At 39.1% G+C, this 21,004-nt stretch overlaps 1 protein-coding gene across 1 annotated transcript in view; it reads left to right on the top strand.

The window, feature by feature from the left end:
* Nucleotides 1-21,004, top strand: part of LOC146751491 (maltase-glucoamylase-like) — a 63,752-nt gene that overhangs the window by 19,459 nt on the left and 23,289 nt on the right. The window contains exons 7-15 of the mRNA XM_085534534.1: nucleotides 1,155-1,323; nucleotides 3,475-3,571; nucleotides 6,134-6,246; nucleotides 6,329-6,454; nucleotides 7,463-7,591; nucleotides 7,691-7,798; nucleotides 9,701-9,763; nucleotides 13,496-13,630; nucleotides 15,682-15,766. Coding sequence (XP_085390660.1) covers nucleotides 1,155-1,323; nucleotides 3,475-3,571; nucleotides 6,134-6,246; nucleotides 6,329-6,454; nucleotides 7,463-7,591; nucleotides 7,691-7,798; nucleotides 9,701-9,763; nucleotides 13,496-13,630; nucleotides 15,682-15,766 — 1,025 coding nt within the window. The remainder of the gene's footprint in view (nucleotides 1-1,154; nucleotides 1,324-3,474; nucleotides 3,572-6,133; nucleotides 6,247-6,328; nucleotides 6,455-7,462; nucleotides 7,592-7,690; nucleotides 7,799-9,700; nucleotides 9,764-13,495; nucleotides 13,631-15,681; nucleotides 15,767-21,004) is intronic.

Raw genomic sequence — 21,004 nt, 5'->3', positions numbered from 1 at the left:
ATTTCCTCCCCTTTTTACCCCAAATCCCCCAGCTGGGACTCGGTTCTTCCCACCTTCACCTTCAGCGACATGTTCATCCAGATTTCCACCCGTCTCCCGTCCCTTTATCTCTATGGGTTCGGGGAGACCGAACATATGGCCATTTCACCCCAAAATCAGGCTGATTTCACCCCAAAATCAGGCCGATTTCACCCCAAAATCCCAACCCCAGACTCAAATTTTGGGTGAAAAACTCATAAACCCTCATTAACGGGTTCTTCCAACTGTAGAACGTTGCGTTTTTGGCCACCAACCTTTAATTTTCTTTATTATCGATATCGCTCGATTAAATTAAGTAAAATTGTCATTTTTACACATTTAATGACCCATTTCCTCCCCTTTTTACCCCAAATCCCACAGCTGGGACTCGGTTCTTCCCACCTTCACCTTCAGCGACATGTTCATCCAGATTTCCACCCGTCTCCCGTCCCTTTATCTCTATGGGTTCGGGGAGACCGAACATATGGCGATTTCACCCCAAAATCAGGGCAATTTCAACCCAAAATCAGGCAATTTCACCCCAAAATCAGGCCGATTTCACCCCAAAATCCCAACCCCAGACTCAAATTTTGGGTGAAAAACTCATAAACGCCTCCTTAATGGGTTCTTCCAACTGTAGAACGTTGCGTTTTTGGCCACCAACCTTTAATTTTCTTTATTATCGATATCGCTCGATTAAATTAACTAAAATCACCATTTTTACACATTTAATGACCCATTTCCTCCCCTTTTTACCCCAAATCCCTCAGCTGGGACTCGGTTCTTCCCACCTTCACCTTCAGCGACATGTTCATCCAGATTTCCACCCGTCTCCCGTCCCTTTATCTCTATGGGTTCGGGGAGACCAAAAATATGGTGATTTCACCCCAAAATCAGGGCGATTTCACCCCAAAATCAGGCCGATTTCACCCCAAAATTCTAATTTCTGACTCAATTTTTGGGTGAAAAACTCATAAACGCCTCATTAACGGGTTCTCATCTGTAGAATGTTGCGTTTTTGGCCACGAACCTTTAATTCTCTTTATTATCGATATCGCTCGATTAAATTAACTAAAATCGCCATTTTTACACATTTAATGACCCATTTTCTCCCCTTTTTACCCCAAATCCCCCAGCTGGGACTCGGTTCTTCCCACCTTCACCTTCAGCGACATGTTCATCCAGATTTCCACCCGTCTCCCGTCCCTTTATCTCTATGGGTTCGGGGAGACCGAACACACTCAGTATCACCGTGATATGAACTGGAACACGTGGGGGATGTTCAGCCGGGATCAACCCCCCGGAGTAAGTTAAAAAACCCCATTTTTGGGGCTTTTATTTTGGGTGAAATTTAGGCTTTTTTTGGTCTTTGGTTCCTATCGACCCGCTTTGTTTTTTTATCCGTCCTCAGTTTGACCCATTTTCACCTTTTTTCTTCTTATTGATCCATATTGGGGTCGTTCTATAAGGTACGACTCAATCTATGGGTCCAAACTTGACCAAACTCCCCCATTTTTTGGGTGAAAAGTTCAAAGAAATGGTAAAATTAATAAGAAATTATATCAGTAAATTATATCAGTATATATATATATATATATATATATATCGTGGTTTGGCCATTGGGATCCATCCCCCATGGCTCAATTCAATCTATGGGTCCAAACTTGACCAAACTCCGCCATTTTTTTGGGTGAAAAGTTCAAAGAAATGGTAAAATTAATAAGAAATTATATCAGTATGTATATATACCGTGGTTTGGCCATTGGGATCCATCCCCCATGGGACAACTCAATCTATGGGTCCAAACTTGACCAAACTCCGCCTCAACCCCCCGGGGTAGGTTAAAAAAAAAACCATTTTTGGGGCTTTTATTTTGGGTGAAATTTAGGCTTTTTTTGGTCTTTGGTTCCTATTGACCCACGTTGGTTTGGGATCCGTCCTCAGTTTGATTTATTTTCACCTTTTTTCTTCTTATTGATCCATATTGGGGTCGTTCTTTAAGGCACGACTCAATCTATGGGTCCAAACTTGACCAAAATCTGCCATTTTTTTGGGTGAAAAGTTCAAAGAAATGGTAAAATTTATAAGAAATGATATCAGTAAATTATATCAGTATATATATATATATATATATATATATATATACCGTGGTATGGCAATTGGGATCCATTTTCCAAGGCTCAAGTCAATCTATGGGTCCAAACTTGACCAAACTCCCCCATTATTTTGGGTGAAAAGTTCAAAGAAACGGTAAAATTAATAAGAAATTATATTAGTAAATTATATTAGTATATATATGTATATATATACTGTGGTTTGGCCATTGGGATCCATCCCCCATGGCTCAATTCAATCTATGGGTCCAAACTTGACCAAACTCCGCCATTTTTTTGGGTGAAAAGTTCAAAGAAATGGTCAAATTAATAAGAAATTATATTAATATATATATATACCGTGGTTTGGCCATTGGGATCCATCCCCCATGGGACAACTCAATCTATGGGTCCAAACTTGACCAAACTCCGTCTCAACCCCCCGGGGTAGGTTAAAAAAACCCCATTTTGGGGGCTTTTATTTTGGGTGAAATTTAGGCTTTTTTTGGTCTTTGGTTCCTATCGACCCGCTTTGTTTTTTTATCCGTCCTCAGTTTGACCCATTTTCACCTTTTTTCTTCCTATTGACCCATATTGGTGTTGTCCTTTAAGGCTCAATTCAATCTATGGGTCCAAATTTGACCAAAATCTGCCAATTTTTGGGGTGAAAAGTTCAAAGAAATGGTAAAATTTATAAGAAATTATATCAGTAAATTATATCAGTATATATATATATATATACCGTGGTTTGGCCATTGGGATCCATTCTCCAAGGCTCAACTCAATCTATGGGTCCAAACTTGACCAAAATCTGCCATTTTTTTGGGTGAAAAGTTCAAAGAAATGGTAAAATTAATAAGAAATTATATAAGTATGTATATATACCGTGGTTTGGCCATTGGGATCCATCCCCCATGGGACAACTGAATCTATGGGGCACAATTCAATCTATGGGTCCAAACTTGACCAAAATCCGCCATTTTTTTTGGGTGAAAAGTTCAAAGAAATGGTCAAATTAATAAATTTATATATTAATAAATTAACAAATTATATCAGTGTATATATATATATATATACCGTGGTTTATTCATTGTGGTTTATTGCAATACCGTTGTTTATTCATTGGATATTCAACATCCAGCCCCAAAATTAAGTAAATTAAGGCAATTTTGGGTAAATGGACATAAATTTTGGGGGTAAAGTCCAAATAAATGATAAAATTAATAACAATTAATAACAATTCGCTTCCCTGCCTTTGGCAGCGTTTTATTTGGGGTCATTATAATTTAGGGCCGATATAATTTGGGGCCAAACAACCCGATATTTGCAATGTGATTTTTAAGGTGAAATCCTTCGTTTTCAGTACAAATTGAACTCGTACGGTGTCCAACCATTTTATATGGGGCTGGAAGAGGACGGTAACGCCCACGGGGTCCTATTGCTGAACAGCAATGGGATGGGTAAGAAAAATAATGGAAAAATAAAGGATTTTGGGTCTTTTTATCATTTTTCTTCAGTTTTAATGGAGATTTTTGGGGCTGATTTAAAGATTTTTGGGTCTTTTTATCAACCTTTCTTCAGTTTTAATGGAGATTTTTGGGCTGATTTAAAGATTTTTGGGTCTTTTTATCAACCTTTCTTCAGCTTTAATGGAGATTTTTGGGGCTGATTTAACGATTTTGGGTCTTTTTATCAACCTTTCTTCAATTTTAATGGAGATTTTTGGGCTGATTTAAAGATTTTTGGGTCTTTTTATCAACATTTCTTCGCTTTTAATGGAGATTTTTGGGGCTGATTTAAAGATATTTGGGTCTTTTTATCAACATTTCTTCGCTTTTAATGGAGATTTTTGGGGCTGATTTAAAGATATTTGGGTCTTTTTATCAACTTTTCTTCAGTTTTAATGGAGATTTTTGGGGCTGATTTAAGGATTTTTGGGTCTTTCTATCAACCTTTCTTCGCTTTTAATGGAGATTTTTGGGGCTGATTTAAAGATTTTGGGTCTTTTTATCAACCTTTTTTCAGTTTTAATGGAGATTTTTGGGGCTGATTTAAAGATTTTTGGTTTTTTTTAATCAACCTTTCTTCAGTTTTAATGGAGATTTTTGGGGCTGATTTAAAGATTTTTGGGTCTTTTTATCAACCTTTCTTCAGTTTTAACGGAGATTTTTGGGGCTGATTTAAAGATTTTTGGGTCTTTTTATCAACCTTTCTTCAGTTTTAATGGAGATTTTTGGGGCTGATTTAATGATTTTGGGTCTTTTTATCAATTTTACTTCAATTTTAATGGAGATTTTTGGGGCTGATTTACAGATTTTTGGGTCTTTCTATCAAGCTTTCTTCAGTTTTAATGGAGATTTTTGGGGCTGATTTAAAGATTTTTGGGTCTTTTTATCAATTTTACTTCAATTTTAATGGAGATTTTGGGGCTTATTTAAAGATTTTTGGGTCTTTTTATCAACCTTTCTTCAGTTTTAATGGAGATTTTTGGGGCTGATTTAAAGATTTTTGGGTCTTTTTATCAACTTTTCTTCAGTTTTAATGGAGATTTTTGGGGCTTATTTAAAGATTTTTGGGTCTTTTTATCAACCTTTCTTCAGTTTTAATGGAGATTTTTGGGCTGATTTAAAGGTTTTTGGGTCTTTTTATCATCTTTTCTTCGGGTTTAATGGAGATTTTTGGGCTGATTTAAAGGTTTTTGGGTCTTTTTATCATCTTTTCTTCGGGTTTAATGGGGATTTTTGGGTTGATTTGGGTATTTTAGGGTTTTTTATCAACCTTTCTTCGATTTTAATGGGAATTTTCGGGCTGATTTGTGTATTTTAGGGCTTTTTATCAACCTTTCTTCGATTTTAATACATATTTTGGGGCTGATTTAACGATTTTGGGTCTTTTTATCAACCTTTCCTCAGGTTTAATTGAGATTTTTGGGCTGATTTAAAGACTTTGGGTCTTTTTCTCAACCTTTCTTCAGTTTTAATGGAGATTTTGGGGCTGATTTAAAGATTTTTGGGTCTTTTTATAAACCTTTCTTCAATTTTGATGGAGATTTTGGGGCTGATTTAATGATTTTGGGTCTTTTTATCAATTTTTCTTCAGTTTTAATGGAGATTTTGGGGGCTGATTTTAAGATTTTTGCGTCTTTTTATCAACTTTTCTTCAATTTCAATGGAGATTTTTGGGGCTGATTTAACGATTTTGGGTCTTTTTATCAACCTTTCCTCAGGTTTAATTGAGATTTTTGGGCTGATTTAAAGACTTTGGGTCTTTTTATCAACCTTTCTTCGATTTTAATGGGGATTTTTGGGCAGATTTGGGTATTTTAGGGTTTTTTATCAACCTTTCTTCAATTTTAATAAATATTTTTGGGCTGATTTGGGTATTCTAGGGTTTTTAATCAGCGTTTCTTCGATTTTAATGGGGATTTTTGGGCTGATTTGTGTATTTTAGGGCTTTTTATCAACCTTTCTTCGATTTTAATGCATATTTTGTGGCTGATTTAACGATTTTGGGTCTTTTTATCAACCTTTCCTCAGGTTTAATTGAGATTTTTGGGCTGATTTAAAGACTTTGGGTCTTTTTATCAACCTTTCTTCGATTTTAATGGGGATTTTTGGGCAGATTTGGGTATTTTAGGGTTTTTTATCAACCTTTCTTCAATTTTAATAAATATTTTTGGGCTGATTTGGGTATTCTAGGGTTTTTAATCAGCGTTTCTTCGATTTTAATGGGGATTTTTGGGCTGATTTGTGTATTTTAGGGCTTTTTATCAACCTTTCTTCGATTTTAATGCATATTTTGTGGCTGATTTAACGATTTTGGGTCTTTTTATCAACCTTTCCTCAGGTTTAATTGAGATTTTTGGGCTGATTTAAAGACTTTGGGTCTTTTTCTCAACCTTTCTTCGATTTTAATGGGGATTTTAGGGCTGATTTGGGTATTTTAGGGTTTTTTTTCAACCTTTCTTCGATTTTAATAGGGATTTTTGGGCTAATTTGGCTATTTTTTACCTATATCTCCAGATGTAACATTCCAGCCCACACCAGCTCTCACCTATCGAACCATTGGGGGTATTTTGGACTTTTATGTCGTTTTGGGTCCGACACCGGAGCTCGTTGTCCAACAATACACCGAGGTACCATTCCCCCATTATAAATTACCCCAAAAAACCCCAAAATTGAGGTTTTTTGCTTCATTTTATCCCTATTTTTTTGAAGCTCGTTGGGCGACCGGTGATGCCGCCATATTGGGCTCTTGGATTCCAATTGTGTCGTTACGGTTACGAGAACGACACCGAAATCGCTCAGTTGGTGGAAGACATGAAAGCAGCCCAAATTCCTTACGTAAGTCCGCCAAAATTTGGGGGAATTTGGCTAAAAATGGGGAGTTTTGGGTCAGTTTTGGCCTCCTGTGACTTCAAAAAGGGCGAAGGCTGTGATTAACCCCAGTAACGTGTGTGTAATTAATTATATAATTAACGTTTTCAGTAATTAAATCTATAATTACTTCGTTCAACAGCTGAGTGAAAAAAAAAACTAATTAATAATAATAATTATTATTATTTTTAATATTATTATTTTTTATAATTATATATTTATTATTTATTGTATGGGTGTAATTAATCCCAATAGCTTAATTAATTTTAGCGTTAATGTTTTCAGTCATTAACTCTGTAATTAGTTCATTCAACTGCTGAGGGAAAAAAACACCTAATTAATAATAATAATAATTATTATTATTATTTTTAATATTATTATTTATAATTATATATTTATTATTTATTGTATGTTATATCATTATTATATAATAACATATATGTTTTTAATTTATTTATTATGTACTTATTATATTATTATGTATTATTATTATTGATTTTTATTATTATTATTTTATTATTTATTATTATTATTGTTATTGTTGTTGTTATTATTATTATTATTATTATTATTATTATTATTATTATTTATAATATCTATAACCAATTTTTTTGCCCAATTTTCCCTTTAATTAAGCAGATAATTAACGAGAAACGTCCAAAACAGAGCATTGAATATATTGACATATTTCCATGCATAAATTTGGGTTGTTTTGGGGCTTTTTTCTCTCCCAAATATCCAGATTTCCACCCAAAATAACAAATTTAACCAAATCCCTCAATTCTGAATGGGAAATCTGAGTTACATCTATTGTGAAACACCTTTGAGATGCCCCAAATCTGGCTTTGTATGCCCCAAATCTGGCTTTGTATGAACCCTAAAAGTCGGGTTTTCACCTCATTTCGATGCCGTGCTGAAAACGACCCCAAAAAGCCCCTTTTTTACATGAATTTGGGGTTGTTTTTTGTTAATCAGGATGTTCAATACACTGATATTGATTACCTCGAGCGTCAATTGGATTTCAAGTTGAACCCGCGTTTCTCCGGCCTACCCGAACTTATCAATAAGATCCGTGCCGAAGGGATGAGATATATCCCCATTTTGGTGAGAAAAATTTGATTTTTTGCCCTTTTTCCCCCCAAAAATGACATTATTTCAAAAAAATGACCTTATTTCTCTTCTTTTAACCCAATTTAACCCAAGGATCCGGCCATATCGGCCAATGAAACCGATTATCTCGCTTTTACGAGGGGGATGGAGAAGGATGTGTTCATTAAGTGGCCTAACTCACAAGATATCATTTTTGGGAAGGTAAGACCCAAATCAGGGTGATTTCACCCCAAAATTTCACTCCGTGACTCAGGTTTTGGGTGAAAAACTCATGCAACGCCTCCTTAATGGGATCTTCCAACTGAAAAACGTTGGGGTTTTTGGCCAACAACATTTAATTGTCTTAACAGGAATGTAAATCCATCATGACCCAAATCTGGGCGATTTCAACCCAAAATCGGGGTGATTTCACCCCAAAATTCCACTCCCTGACTCAAATTTTGGGTGAAAAACTCATAAACGCCTCCTTAATGGGCTCTTCCAACTGAAAAACGTTGGGTTTTTGGCCACCAACATTTCATTTTCTTAATGGGAATGTAAGTCCATCATGACCCAAATCAGGGCGATTTCACCCCAAAATCAGGGCGATTTCACCCCAAAATTCCGATCCCTGGCTCAAATTTTGGGTGAAAAACTCATCCAACGTCTCCTTAATGGGCTCTTCCAACTGAAAAACGTTGGGTTTTTGGCCAATAACATTTAATTGTCTTAATGGGAATGTAAGTCCATCGTGACCCAAATCAGGGCAATTTCACCCCAAAATCAGGGCGATTTCACCCCAAAATCCCAACCCCCGACTCAGATTTTGGGTGAAAAACTCATCCAACGCCTCCTTAATGGGCTCTTCCAACTGAAAAACGTTGGGTTTTTGGTCATCAACATTTAATTGTCTTAATGGGAATGTAAGTCCATCATGACCCAAATCTGGGCGATTTCAACCCAAAATCAGGGCGATTTCACCCCAAAATCCCACTCCCTGACTCAAATTTTGGGTGAAAAACTCATAAATGCCTCCTTAATGGGCTCTCCCAACTGAAAAACGTTGGGTTTTTGGTCAACAACGTTTAATTGTCTTAATGGGATGGTAAGTCCATCATGACCCAAATCTGGGCGATTTCACCCCAAAATCAGGGCGATTTCACCCCAAAATCCCACTCCCTGACTCAAATTTTGGGTGAAAAACTCATCCAACGCCTCCTTAATGGGCTCTTCCAACTGAAAAACGTTGGGTTTTTGGCCAACAACATTTAATTTTCTTAATGGGATGGTAAGTCCATCATGACCCAAATCAGGGCGATTTCAACCCAAAATCAGGGCGATTTCACCCCAAAATTTCACTCCGTGACTCAGGTTTTGGGTGAAAAACTCATAAACGCCTCCTTAACGGGCTCTTCCAACTGAAAAACGTTGGGTTTTTGGCCAACAACATTTAATTTTCTTAATGGGAATGTAAGTCCATCATGACCCAAATCTGGGCAATTTCACCCCAAAATCAGGGTGATTTCACCCCAAAATCCCACTCCCTGACTCAGGTTTTGGGTGAAAAACTCATCCAACGCCTCCTTAACGGGCTCTTCCAACTGAAAAACGTTGGGTTTTTGGCCACCAACCTTTAATTGTCTTAATGGGAATGTAAATCCATCATGACCCAAATCTGGGCGATTTCACCCCAAAATCAGGGCGATTTCACCCCAAAATTCCGATCCCTGGCTCAAATTTTGGGTGAAAAACTCATAAACGCCTCGTTAATGGGATCTTCCAACTGAAAAACGTTGGGTTTTTGGCCACCAACATTTCATTTTCTTAATGGGATGGTAAGTCCATCATGACCCAAATTTGGGCAATTTCACCCCAAAATCAGGGCGATTTCACCCCAAAATCCCAACCCCCGACTCAGATTTTGGGTGAAAAACTCATAAACGCCTCCTTAATGGGATCTTCCAACTGAAAAACGTTGGGTTTTTGGCCAACAACATTTAATTGTCTTTATTAACGATATCGCTCGATTAAATTAAGGTAAAATCACCATTTTTACACATTTTAAGTCCATCATGACCCAAATCAGGGTGATTTCACCCCAAAATTCCAACCTCTTTTTTTTAGGTCTGGCCGGATTATCCCAATATTGTGGTCAATGATTCCCTTGACTGGGATACTGCAGTACAGGTGAGTGGTGATAGAAACCAAAGCAGAATTGGGTAAGAATTGGGTTTTTTGGTGTTTTTTTAAGCCCGATTCAAAGCAGAATTGCGTCAGAATTGGGTTTTTGGGGGGCCAGAATTGGGTTTTGGGGGTCGTTTAACCCCAATCCAAAGCAGAATTGGGTCAGAATTGGGTTTTTTGGGGTCTTTTAAGCCCGATTCAAAGCAGAATTGGGTCAGAATTGGGTTTTTTGGGGGTTTTAAAGCCCAATCCGAAGCAGAATTGGGTCAGAATTGGGTTTTTTGGGGTCTTTTAAGCCCAATCCAAAGCAGAATTGGGTCAGAATTGGGTTTTTTGGGGTCTTTTAACCCCAATCCAAAGCAGAATTGGGTCAGAATTGGGTTTTTTGGGGTCTTTTAAGCCCAATCCAAAGCAGAATTGGGTCAGAATTGGTTTTTTGGGGGGTTTTAAAGCCCAATCTGAAGCAGAATTGGGTCAGAATTGGGTTTTTGGGAGTCGTTTAACCCCAATCCAAAGCAGAATTGGGTCAGAATTGGGTTTTTTGGGGGCCAGAATTGGGTTTTGGGGGGTCTTTTAACCCCAATCCAAAGCAGAATTGGGTCAGAATTGAGTTTTTGGGGGTCGTTTAACCCCAGTCCAAAGCAGAATTCGGTCAGAATTGGGATTTTTGGGGTTTTTTTAAGCCCAATCCGAAGCAGAATTGGGTCAGAATTGGGTTTTTGGGGGGCTTTTAACCGCAATCCAAAGCAGAATTGGGTCAGAATTGGGTTTTTGGGGTCATTTAACCCCAATCCAAAGCAGAATTGGGTCAGAATTGGGTTTTTTGGGGGGTAGAATTTGGTTTTTTGGGGTCTTTTAAGCCCAATCCGAAGCAGAATTGGGTCAGAATTGGGTTTTTTGGGGGCAGAATTGTGTTTTTGGTGGTCAGAATTGGGTTTTTCGGGGTCGTTTAAGCCCAATACAAAGCAGAATTGGGTCAGAATTGGGTTTTTTGGGGGCCAGAATTGGGGTTTTTTGGGGGGGCAGAATTGGGTTTTGGGAGTCGTTTAACCCCAATCCAAAGCAGAATTGGGTCAGAATTGGGTTTTTTGGGGGCAGAATTGTGTTTTTGGTGGTCAGAATTGGGTTTTTTGGGGGTCTTTTGAGCCCTATCCAAAGCAGAATTGGGTCAGAATTGGGTTTTTGGGAGTCGTTTAACCCCAATCCAAAGCAGAATTGGGTCAGAATTGGGTTTTTTGGGGGGGCAGAATTGGGTTTTTGGGGTCTTTTAAGCCCAACCCAAAGCAGAATTGGGTCAGAACTGGGTATTTTGGGGGGGCAGAATTGGGTTTCTGGGGTTGTTTAACCCCAATCCAAAGCAGAATTGGGTCAGAATTGGGTTTTTTGGGGGCAGAATTGTGTTTTTGGTGGTCAGAATTGGGTTTTTTGGGGGTCTTTTAAGCCCAATACAAAGCAGAATTGGGTCAGAATTGGGTTTTTTGGGTGCAGAATTTGGTTTTTGGGGGCTTTTAAGCCCGATTCAAAGCAGAATTGGGTCAGAATTGGGTTTTTTGGGGGTCTTTTAAGCCCAATCCAAACCAGAATTGGGTTTTTGGGGCCAGAATTGGTTTTATTGGGGGCCAGAATTGGGTTTTTTGGGGGTCATTTAAGCCCAATCCAAAGCAGAATTGGGTCAGAATTGGGTTTTTGGGGTCGTTTAACCCCAATCCAAAGCAGAATTGGGTCAGAATTGGGATTTTGGGGCAGAATTGTGTTTTTGGTGGTCAGAATTGGGTTTTTGGGAGTCATTTAACCCCAATCCAAAGCAGAATTGGGTCAGAATTGGGTTTTTGGGAGTCATTTAACCCCAATCCAAAGCAGAATTGGGTCAGAATTGGGTTTTTGGGGTCTTTTAACCCCAATCCAAAGCAGAATTGGGTCAGAATTGGGTTTTTTGGGGGGCCAGAATTGGGTTTTTGGGGGTCTTTTAACCCCAATCCAAAGCAGAATTGGGTCAGAATTGGGTTTTTTGGGGTCTTTTAACCCCAATCCAAAGCAGAATTGGGTCAGAATTGGTTTTTTGGGGTCTTTTTAACCCCAATCCAAAGCAGAATTGGGTCAGAACTGGGTATTTTGGGGGCAGAATTGTGTTTTTGGTGGTCAGAATTGGGTTTTTTGGGGTATTTTAAGCCCGATCCAAAGCAGAATTGGGTCAGAATTGGGTTTTTTGGGGGGCCAGAATTGGGTTTTTGGTGGCCATAATTGTGTTTTTGGGGTCGTTTAACCCCAATCCAAAGCAGAATTGGTTCAGAATTGGGTTTTTTGGGGGGCCAGAATTGGGTTTTTGGGGGTCTTTTAAGCCCAATCCAAAGGAGAATTGGGTCAGAATTGGGTTTTTTGGGGGGGCAGAATTGGGTTTTTGGGGTCTTTTAAGCCCGATTCAAAGCAGAATTGGGTCAGAATTGGGTTTTTTGGGGGCAGAATTTTGTTTTTGGGGGTCATTTAACCCCAATCCAAAGCAGAATTGGGTCAGAATTGGGTTTTGGGAGTCGTTTAACCCCAATCCAAAGCAGAATTGGGTCAGAATTGGGTTTTTTGGGGGGACAGAATTGGGTTTTTGGGGTCGTTTAACCCCAATCCAAAGCAGAATTGGGTCAGAATTGGGTTTTTTGGGGGCAGAATTGTGTTTTTGGTGGTCAGAATTGTGTTTTTTGGGGGTCTTTTAAGCCCGATTCAAAGCAGAATTGGGTCAGAATTGGGTTTTTTGGGGTATTTTAAGCCCAATCCAAAGCAGAATTGGGTCAGAATTGGGTTTTTTGGGGGGGCAGAATTGGGTTTTTGGGGTCTTTTAACCGCAATCCAAAGCAGAATTGGGTCAGAATTGGGTTTTTTGGGGGCAGAATTGTGTTTTTGGTGTTCAGAATTGGTTTTTTTGGGGGTCATTTAACCCCAATCCAAAGCAGAATTGGGTCAGAATTGGGTTTTTGGGGTCTTATAAGCCCAATCCAAAGCAGAATTGGGTCAGAATTGGGTTTTTTGGGGGCAGAATTGTGTTTTTGGTGGTCAGAATTGGGTTTTTGGGGGTCATTTAACCCCAATCCAAAGCAGAATTGGGTCAGAATTGGGTTTTTGGGAGTCGTTTAACCCCAATCCAAAGCAGAATTGGGTCAGAATTGGGTTTTTTGGGGGGGCAGAATTGGGTTTTTGGGGTCTTTTAACCCCAACCCAAAGCAGAATTGGGTCAGAATTGGGTTTTTGGGGGGCTTTTTATCCCAATCCAAAGCAGAATTGGGTCAGAATTGGGTTTTTTGGGGTATTTTAAGCCCAATCCAAAGCAGAATTGGGTCAGAATTGGGTTTTTGGGGGTCATTTAACCCCAATCCAAAGCAGAATTGGGTCAGAATTGGGTTTTTGGGGTCGTTTAACCCCAATCCAAAGCAGAATTGGGTCAGAATTGGGTTTTTTGGGGGGGCAGAATTGGGTTTTTGGGGTCTTTTAAGCCCAATCCAAAGCAGAATTGGGTCAGAATTGGGTTTTTTGGGGGTCTTATAACCCCAATCCGAAGCAGAATTGGGTTTTTTAGGGCGCAGAATTGGGTTTCTGAGGGCCAGAATTGGTTTTTTTGGGGCCAATATTGGGTTTTTTGGGGGCCAGAATTGGGTTTTTTGGGGGTCAGAATTGTGTTTTTGGGGTCGTTTAACCCCAACCCAAACCAGAATTGGGTCAGAATTGGGTTTTTTTGGGTTTTTTTTTCAGCTTTTCCGCGCATACACGGCCTTCCCCGACTTCTTCCGTAACTCCACGGTCGAATGGTGGAGCACGGAACTGGAGGAGCTCTATGAGAACCCGCACAACGCCTCCCTCAGCCTGAAATACGACGGGATTTGGATCGTGAGTGACCGTTTTTGGCCTTTTTTTACCCATTTTTGTGTGTTTTAGGGGGGAGTTTTTGGTGCCGTGTTGTAGATACAGGGCGTGTTTTGGGTTTGGTTTATTGGTTTTGGGGCAAGATATATTGGTTTTGGGGCAAGATATATTCATTTTGGGGCAAGATATATTGGTTTTGGGGCAAGATATATTCATTTTGGGGCATGGTTTATTCATTTTGGGGCAAGATATATTCATTTTGGGGCAAGATATATTCATTTTGGGGCACGATATATTGGTTTTGGGGCAAGATATATTGGTTTTGGGGCAAGATATATTGGTTTTGGGGCAAGATATATTGGTTTTGAGGCAAGATATATTCATTTTGGGGCATGGTTTATTCATTTGGGGCATGGTTTATTCATTTTGGGGCAAGATATATTCATTTGGGGCATGGTTTATTCATTTTGGGGCTAGATATATTCATTTTGGGGCACGGTTTATTCATTTTGGGGTAAGATATATTGGTTTTGGGGCATTGTTTATTCATTTTGGGGCAAGATATATTCATTTGGGGCATGGTTTATTCATTTTGGGGCAAGATATATTCATTTGGGGCATGGTTTATTCATTTTGGGGCAAGATATATTGGTTTTTGGGCAAGATATATTGATTTTGGTGCATGGTTTATTCATTTTGGGGCAAGATATATTCATTTTGGGGCATGGTTTATTCATTTTGGGGCAAGATATATTGGTTTTGGGGCAAGATATATTGGTTTTGGGGCAAGATATATTCATTTTGGGGCATGGTTTATTCATTTTGGGGCATGGTTTATTCATTTTGGGGCAAGATATATTGGTTTTGGGGCAAGATATATTGGTTTTGGGGCAAGATATATTGGATTTGGGGTGAGATATATTCATTTTGGGGCATGGTTTATTCATTTTGGGGCAAGATATATTCATTTTGGGGCAAGATATATTGGTTTTGGGGCAAGATATATTGGTTTTGGGGCAAGATATATTGGTTTTGGGGCAAGATATATTGGTTTGGGGGCAAGATATATTGGTTTTGGGGCAAGATATATTCATTTTGGGGCATGGTTTATTCATTTTGGGGCATGGTTTATTCATTTTGGGGCAAGATATATTGTTTTTGGGGCAAGATATATTCATTTTGGGGCAAGATATATTGGTTTTGGGGCAAGATATATTGGTTTTGGGGCAAGATATATTGGTTTTGGGGCAAGATATATTGGTTTTGGGGCAAGATATATTCATTTTGGGGCAAGATATATTCATTTTGGTCATTGTTTATTCATTTTTGGGCAAGATTTATTCATTTTGGGGCAAGATATATTGGTTTTGGGGCAAAATATATTCATTTTGGAGATATATTCATTTTGGGGCGAGATATATTGGTTTTGGGGCGAGATATATTCATTTTGGGGCATGGTTTATTCATTTTGGGGCATGGTTTATTCATTTTGGTGCAAGATATATTGGTTTTGGGCCAAGATATATTCATTTTGGGGCAAGATATATTGGTTTTGGGGCAAGATATATTCATTTTGGGGCAAGATATATTGGTTTTGGGGCAAGATATATTGTTTTTGGGGCAAGATATATTCATTTTGGGGCAAGATATATTGGTTTTGGGGCAAGATATATTGGTTTTGGGGCAAGATATATTGTTTTTGGGGCAAGATATATTCATTTTGAGGCAAGATATATTGGTTTGGGGGTAAGATATATTCATTTTGGGGCACGGTTTATTCATTTGGGGGCATGGTTTATTCATTTTGGGGCAAGATATATTCATTTTGGTCATTGTTTATTCATTTTTGGGCAAGATATATTCATTTTGGGCATGGTTTATTCATTTTGAATTTTGAATTCAAATGAAGAATGAGGGGGGAAAAGGGTAAAAAGGGCAAAAAAAATAATAAAGAATGAGGGGAAAAAAGGGGGAAAAATTAATATATGGGGTGGGGGGGACACAAATGTGCCACATTAGGGTGAAATTTGCTCAATTTTGGGTTGATTTCTGGGTTTTTTTTTTGTTGTTTTCAGGATATGAACGAACCCTCCAGCTTCGTCCATGGGGCCGTTTGGGGCTGCAGGGATCAAGAGCTCAATAACCCCCCATATATGCCCAGTAAGTGATTAATTAATGGCTTAATTAATTAAGAGAATGGTAAAAATCGTCCAATTAAGCCCATTTTGAACCAAATCTATGGGGTTGAATGAAGCCCTTCATTGACTTTTATGTTTATTTATGCGTTTCCTATGAGATAGAATTGCTTTAAATCCCCAAATCCAGAAACTTAACAAGAAAAAAATAGAGAAAAAAATATATATTAAAAAATCCCAAATTTTGGGCAATTTTGGGGCAATTTTTAGCCCGTTTAACGCCATCAATGACCAGAAAACACTTCGAAAATGGGATATTACCCATTTCTGCCTCTTTTAAGCTCCAGAAATTCATTTTTAGGAGTGAATATAAGTGATTTTTTTTTCCTTTTTCCGTAGAGAAATATTAGTTATAAATGAGTAAAAACATAAACCCTAAAGTTATAAATTTTTATAAAGTTTATAAAGTTATAAATCTTAATTATTATATTAATATTTTTATTTTTTTAATATATTAATTATTAATTAATTATGGCCTAGAGACCCCATCGTCTTTATTAAGGCCAAAGGAAGCCAACCCCAATGTAGGCGATGCCAACCAAAAAAGTAACATTTCCGAGTCATTTTTTGGGTTGAAATCTGTGTTTTTTCACACCTAAAACAAGAGACCCCATAGTCTTCATTATGGCCTAGAGACCCCATAGTCTCTATTATGGCCTAAAACAAGAGACCCCATAGTCGTTATAATGGCCAACCCCAACGTAGGCGATGCCAACCAAAAAAGTAACATTTCCGAGTCATTTTTTGGGTTGAAATCTGTGTTTTTTCACACCTAAAACAAGAGACCCCATAGTCTCTATTATGGCCTAGAGACCCCATAGTCTTGATTATGGCCTAGAGACCCCATAGTCGTTATTATGGCCAACCCCAATGTAGGCGATGCCAACCAAAAAAGTAACATTTCCAAGTCAATTTTTGGGTTGAAATCTGTGTTTTCACACCTAAAACAAGAGACCCCATAGTCTCTATTATGGCCTAGAGACCCCATAGACTTGATTATGGCCTAAAACAAGAGACCCCATAGTCGTTATGATGGCCAACCCCAATGTAGGCGATGCCAACCAAAAAAGTAACATTTCCGAGTCAATTTTTGGGTTGAAATCTGTGTGTTTTCATACCTAAAACAAGAGACCCCATAGTCTTGATTATGGCCCAGAGACCCCATAGTCTCTATTATGGCCTAAAACAAGAGACCCCATAGTCGTTATAATGGCCAACCCCAATGTAGGCGATGCCAACCAAAAAAGTAACATTTCCGAGTCATTTTTTGGGTTGAAATCTGTGTGTTTTCACACCTAAAACAAGAGACCCCATAGTCTCGATTATGGCCTAGAGACCCCATAGTCCTTATTATGGCCTAAAACAAGAGACCCCATAGTCGTTATGATGGCCAACCCAAAAGAAGAGGACGCCAACCAAAAAAGTAACATTTCCGAGTCATTTTTTGGGTTGAAATCTGTGTTTTCACACCTAAAACAAGAGACCCCATAGTCTCGATTATGGCCTAGAGACCCCATAGTCCTTATTAAGGCCTAAAACAAGAGACCCCATAGTCGTTATAATGGCCAACCCCAATGTAGGCGATGCCAACCAAAAAAGTAACATTTCCGAGTCATTTTTTGGGTTGAAATCTGTGTGTTTTCACACCTAAAACAAGAGACCCCATAGTCTTTATTATGGCCTAGAGACCCCATAGACTTGATTATGGCCTAGAGACCCCATAGTCGTTATGATGGCCAACCCCAATGTAGGCGATGCCAACCAAAAAAGTAACATTTCCGAGTCATTTTTTGGGTTGAAATCTGTGTGTTTTCACACCTAAAACAAGAGACCCCATAGTCTTTATTATGGCCTAGAGACCCCATAGACTTGATTATGGCCTAGAGACCCCATAGTCGTTATGATGGCCAACCCCAATGTAGGCGATGCCAACCAAAAAAGTAACATTTCCGAGTCATTTTTTGGGTTGAAATCTGTGTTTTTTCACACCTAAAACAAGAGACCCCATAGTCTTTATTATGGCCTAGAGACCCCATAGTCTTGATTATGGCCTAAAACAAGAGACCCCATAGTCGTTATGATGGCCAACCCCAATGTAGGCGATGCCAACCAAAAAAGTAACATTTCTGAGTCAATTTTTGGGTTGAAATCTGTGTGTTTTCACACCTAAACCAAGAGACCCCATAGTCTTTATTATGGCCTAGAGACCCCATAGTCTTGATTATGGCCTAGAGACCCCATAGTCGTTATGATGGCCAACCCCAATGTAGGCGATGCCAACAAAAAAGTAACATTTCCGAGTCATTTTTTGGGTTGAAATCTGTGTGTTTTCACACCTAAAACAACAGACCCCATAGTCTTTATTATGGCCTAGAGACCCCATAGTCCTTATTATGGCCTAAAACAAGAGACCCCATAGTCGTTATGATGGCCAACCCCAATGTAGGCGATGCCAACCAAAAAAGTAACATTTCCAAGTCATTTTTTGGGTTGAAATCTGTGTTTTCACAACTAAAACAAGAGACCCCATAGTCTTTATTATGGCCTAGAGACCCCATAGTCTCTATTATGGCCTAAAACAAGAGACCCCATAGTCATTATGATGGCCGACCCAAAAGAAGAGGCTGACAACCAAAAAAGTAACATTTCCGAGTCATTTTTTGGGTTGAAATCTGTGTTTTTTCACACCTAAAACAAGAGACCCCATAGTCTTTATTATGGCCTAGAGACCCCATAGTCTTGATTATGGCCTAAAACAAGAGACCCCATAGTCGTTATAATGGCCAACCCCAATGTAGGCGATGCCAACCAAAAAAGTAACATTTCCGAGTCATTTTTTGGGTTGAAATCTGTGTTTTCACACCTAAAACAAGAGACCCCATAGTCTTGATTATGGCCTAGAGACCCCACAGTCCTTATTATGGCCTAAAACAAGAGACCCCATAGTCGCTATAATGGCCAACCCAACAGAAGAGGCTGTCAACCGAAAAAGTAACATTTCCAAGTCATTTTTTGGGTTGAAATCTGTGTTTTTTCACACCTAAAACAAGAGACCCCATAGTCTTGATTATGGCCTAGAGACCCCATAGTCGTTATGATGGCCAACCCCAATGTACGCAATGCCAACAAAAAAGTAACATTTCCGAGTCATTTTTTGGGTTGAAATCTGTGTGTTTTCACACCTAAAACAAGAGACCCCATAGTCTTTATTAAGGCCTAAAACAAGAGACCCCATAGTCGTTATAATGGCCAACCCCAATGTAGGCGATGCCAACCAAAAAAGTAACATTTCCGAGTCATTTTTTGGGTTGAAATCCGTGTGTTTTCACACCTAAAACAACAGACCCCATAGTCTTGATTATGGCCTAGAGACCCCATAGTCTTTATTAAGGCCTAAAACAAGAGACCCCATAGTCGTTATGATGGCCAACCCAAAAGAAGACGACGCCAACCGAAAAAGTAACATTTCCGAGTCAATTTTTGGGTTGAAATCCGTGTGTTTTCACACCTAAAACAACAGACCCCATAGTCTTTATTATGGCCTAGAGACCCCATAGTCCTTATTATGGCCTAAAACAAGAGACCCCATAGTCGTTATGATGGCCAACCCCAATGCAGGCGATGCCAACCAAAAAAGTAACATTTCCAAGTCATTTTTTGGGTTGAAATCTGTGTGTTTTCACACCTAAAACAAGAGACCCCATAGTCTTGATTATGGCCTAGAGACCCCATAGTCCTTATTATGGCCTAGAGACCCCATAGTCGTTCTGATGGCCAACCCCAATGTAGGCGATGCCAACAAAAAAGTAACATTTCCAAGTCATTTTTTGGGTTGAAATCTGTGTTTTCACACCTAAAACAACAGACCCCATAGTCTTTATTATGGCCTAGAGACCGCATAGTCCTTATTATGGCCTAAAACAAGAGACCCCATAGTTGTTATGATGGCCAACCCCAATGTAGGCGATGCCAACCAAAAAAGTAACATTTCCGAGTCATTTTTTGGGTTGAAATCTGTGTTTTTTCACACCTAAAACAACAGACCCCATAGTCTCTATTATGGCCTAGAGACCCCATAGTCCTTATTATGGCCTTAAACAAGAGACCCCATAATCGTTATAATGGCCAACCCCAACGTAGGCGATGCCAACCAAAAAAGTAACATTTCCGAGTCATTTTTTGGGTTGAAATCTGTGTTTTCACACCTAAAACAAGAGACCCCATAGTCTCTATTATGGCCTAGAGACCCCATAGTCTTGATTATGGCCTAAAACAAGAGACCCCATAGTCGTTATGATGGCCAACTCCAACGTAGGCGATGCCAACCAAAAAAGTAACATTTCCGAGTCATTTTTTGGGTTGAAATCTGTGTTTTCACACCTAAAACAACAGACCCCATAGTCTTTATTATGGCCTAGAGACCCCATAGTCCTTATTATGGCCTAGAGACCCCATAGTCGTTATGATGGCCAACCCCAAATGTAGGCGATGCCAACCAAAAAAGTAACATTTCCGAGTCATTTTTTGGGTTGAAATCCATGTGTTTTCACACCTAAAACAACAGACCCCATAGTCTTAATTATGGCCTAGAGACCCCATAGTCCTTATTATGGCCTAAAACAAGAGACCCCATAATCGTTATGATGGCCAACCCCAACGTAGGCAATGCCAACCAAAAAAGTAACATTTCCAAGTCAATTTTTGGGTTGAAATCTGTGTGTTTTCATAACTAAAACAAGAGACCCCATAGTCTTTATTAAGGCCTAGAGACCCCATTGTTTCTATTATGGCCTAAAACAAGAGACCCCATAGTCGTTATGATGGCCAACCCCAACGTAGGCGATGCCAACCAAAAAAGTAACATTTCCGAGTCATTTTTTGGGTTGAAATCCGTGTGTTTTCACACCTAAAACAACAGACCCCATAGTCTTGATTATGGCCTAGAGACCCTATAGTCTCTATTATGGCCTAGAGACCCCATAGTCGTTATGATGGCCAACCCCAATGTAGGAGATGCCAACCAAAAAAGTAACATTTCCGAGTCAATTTTTGGGTTGAAATCTGTGTGTTTTCACACCTAAAACAAGAGACCCCATAGTCTCTATTATGGCCTAGAGACCCCATAGTCCTTATTATGGCCTAAAACAAGAGACCCCATAGTCGTTATGATGGCCGACCCCAACGTAGGCGATGCCAACCAAAA

Source organism: Coturnix japonica, unplaced genomic scaffold, assembly GCF_054131305.1.
Source record: "Coturnix japonica strain WE unplaced genomic scaffold, WE-NBRP24 Scf084, whole genome shotgun sequence".
Classification (NCBI taxonomy): Eukaryota; Metazoa; Chordata; class Aves; order Galliformes; family Phasianidae; genus Coturnix; species Coturnix japonica.
The sequence above is the reverse complement of the archived record's forward strand: the minus strand, read 5'-3'. Positions and strand labels throughout refer to the sequence as shown.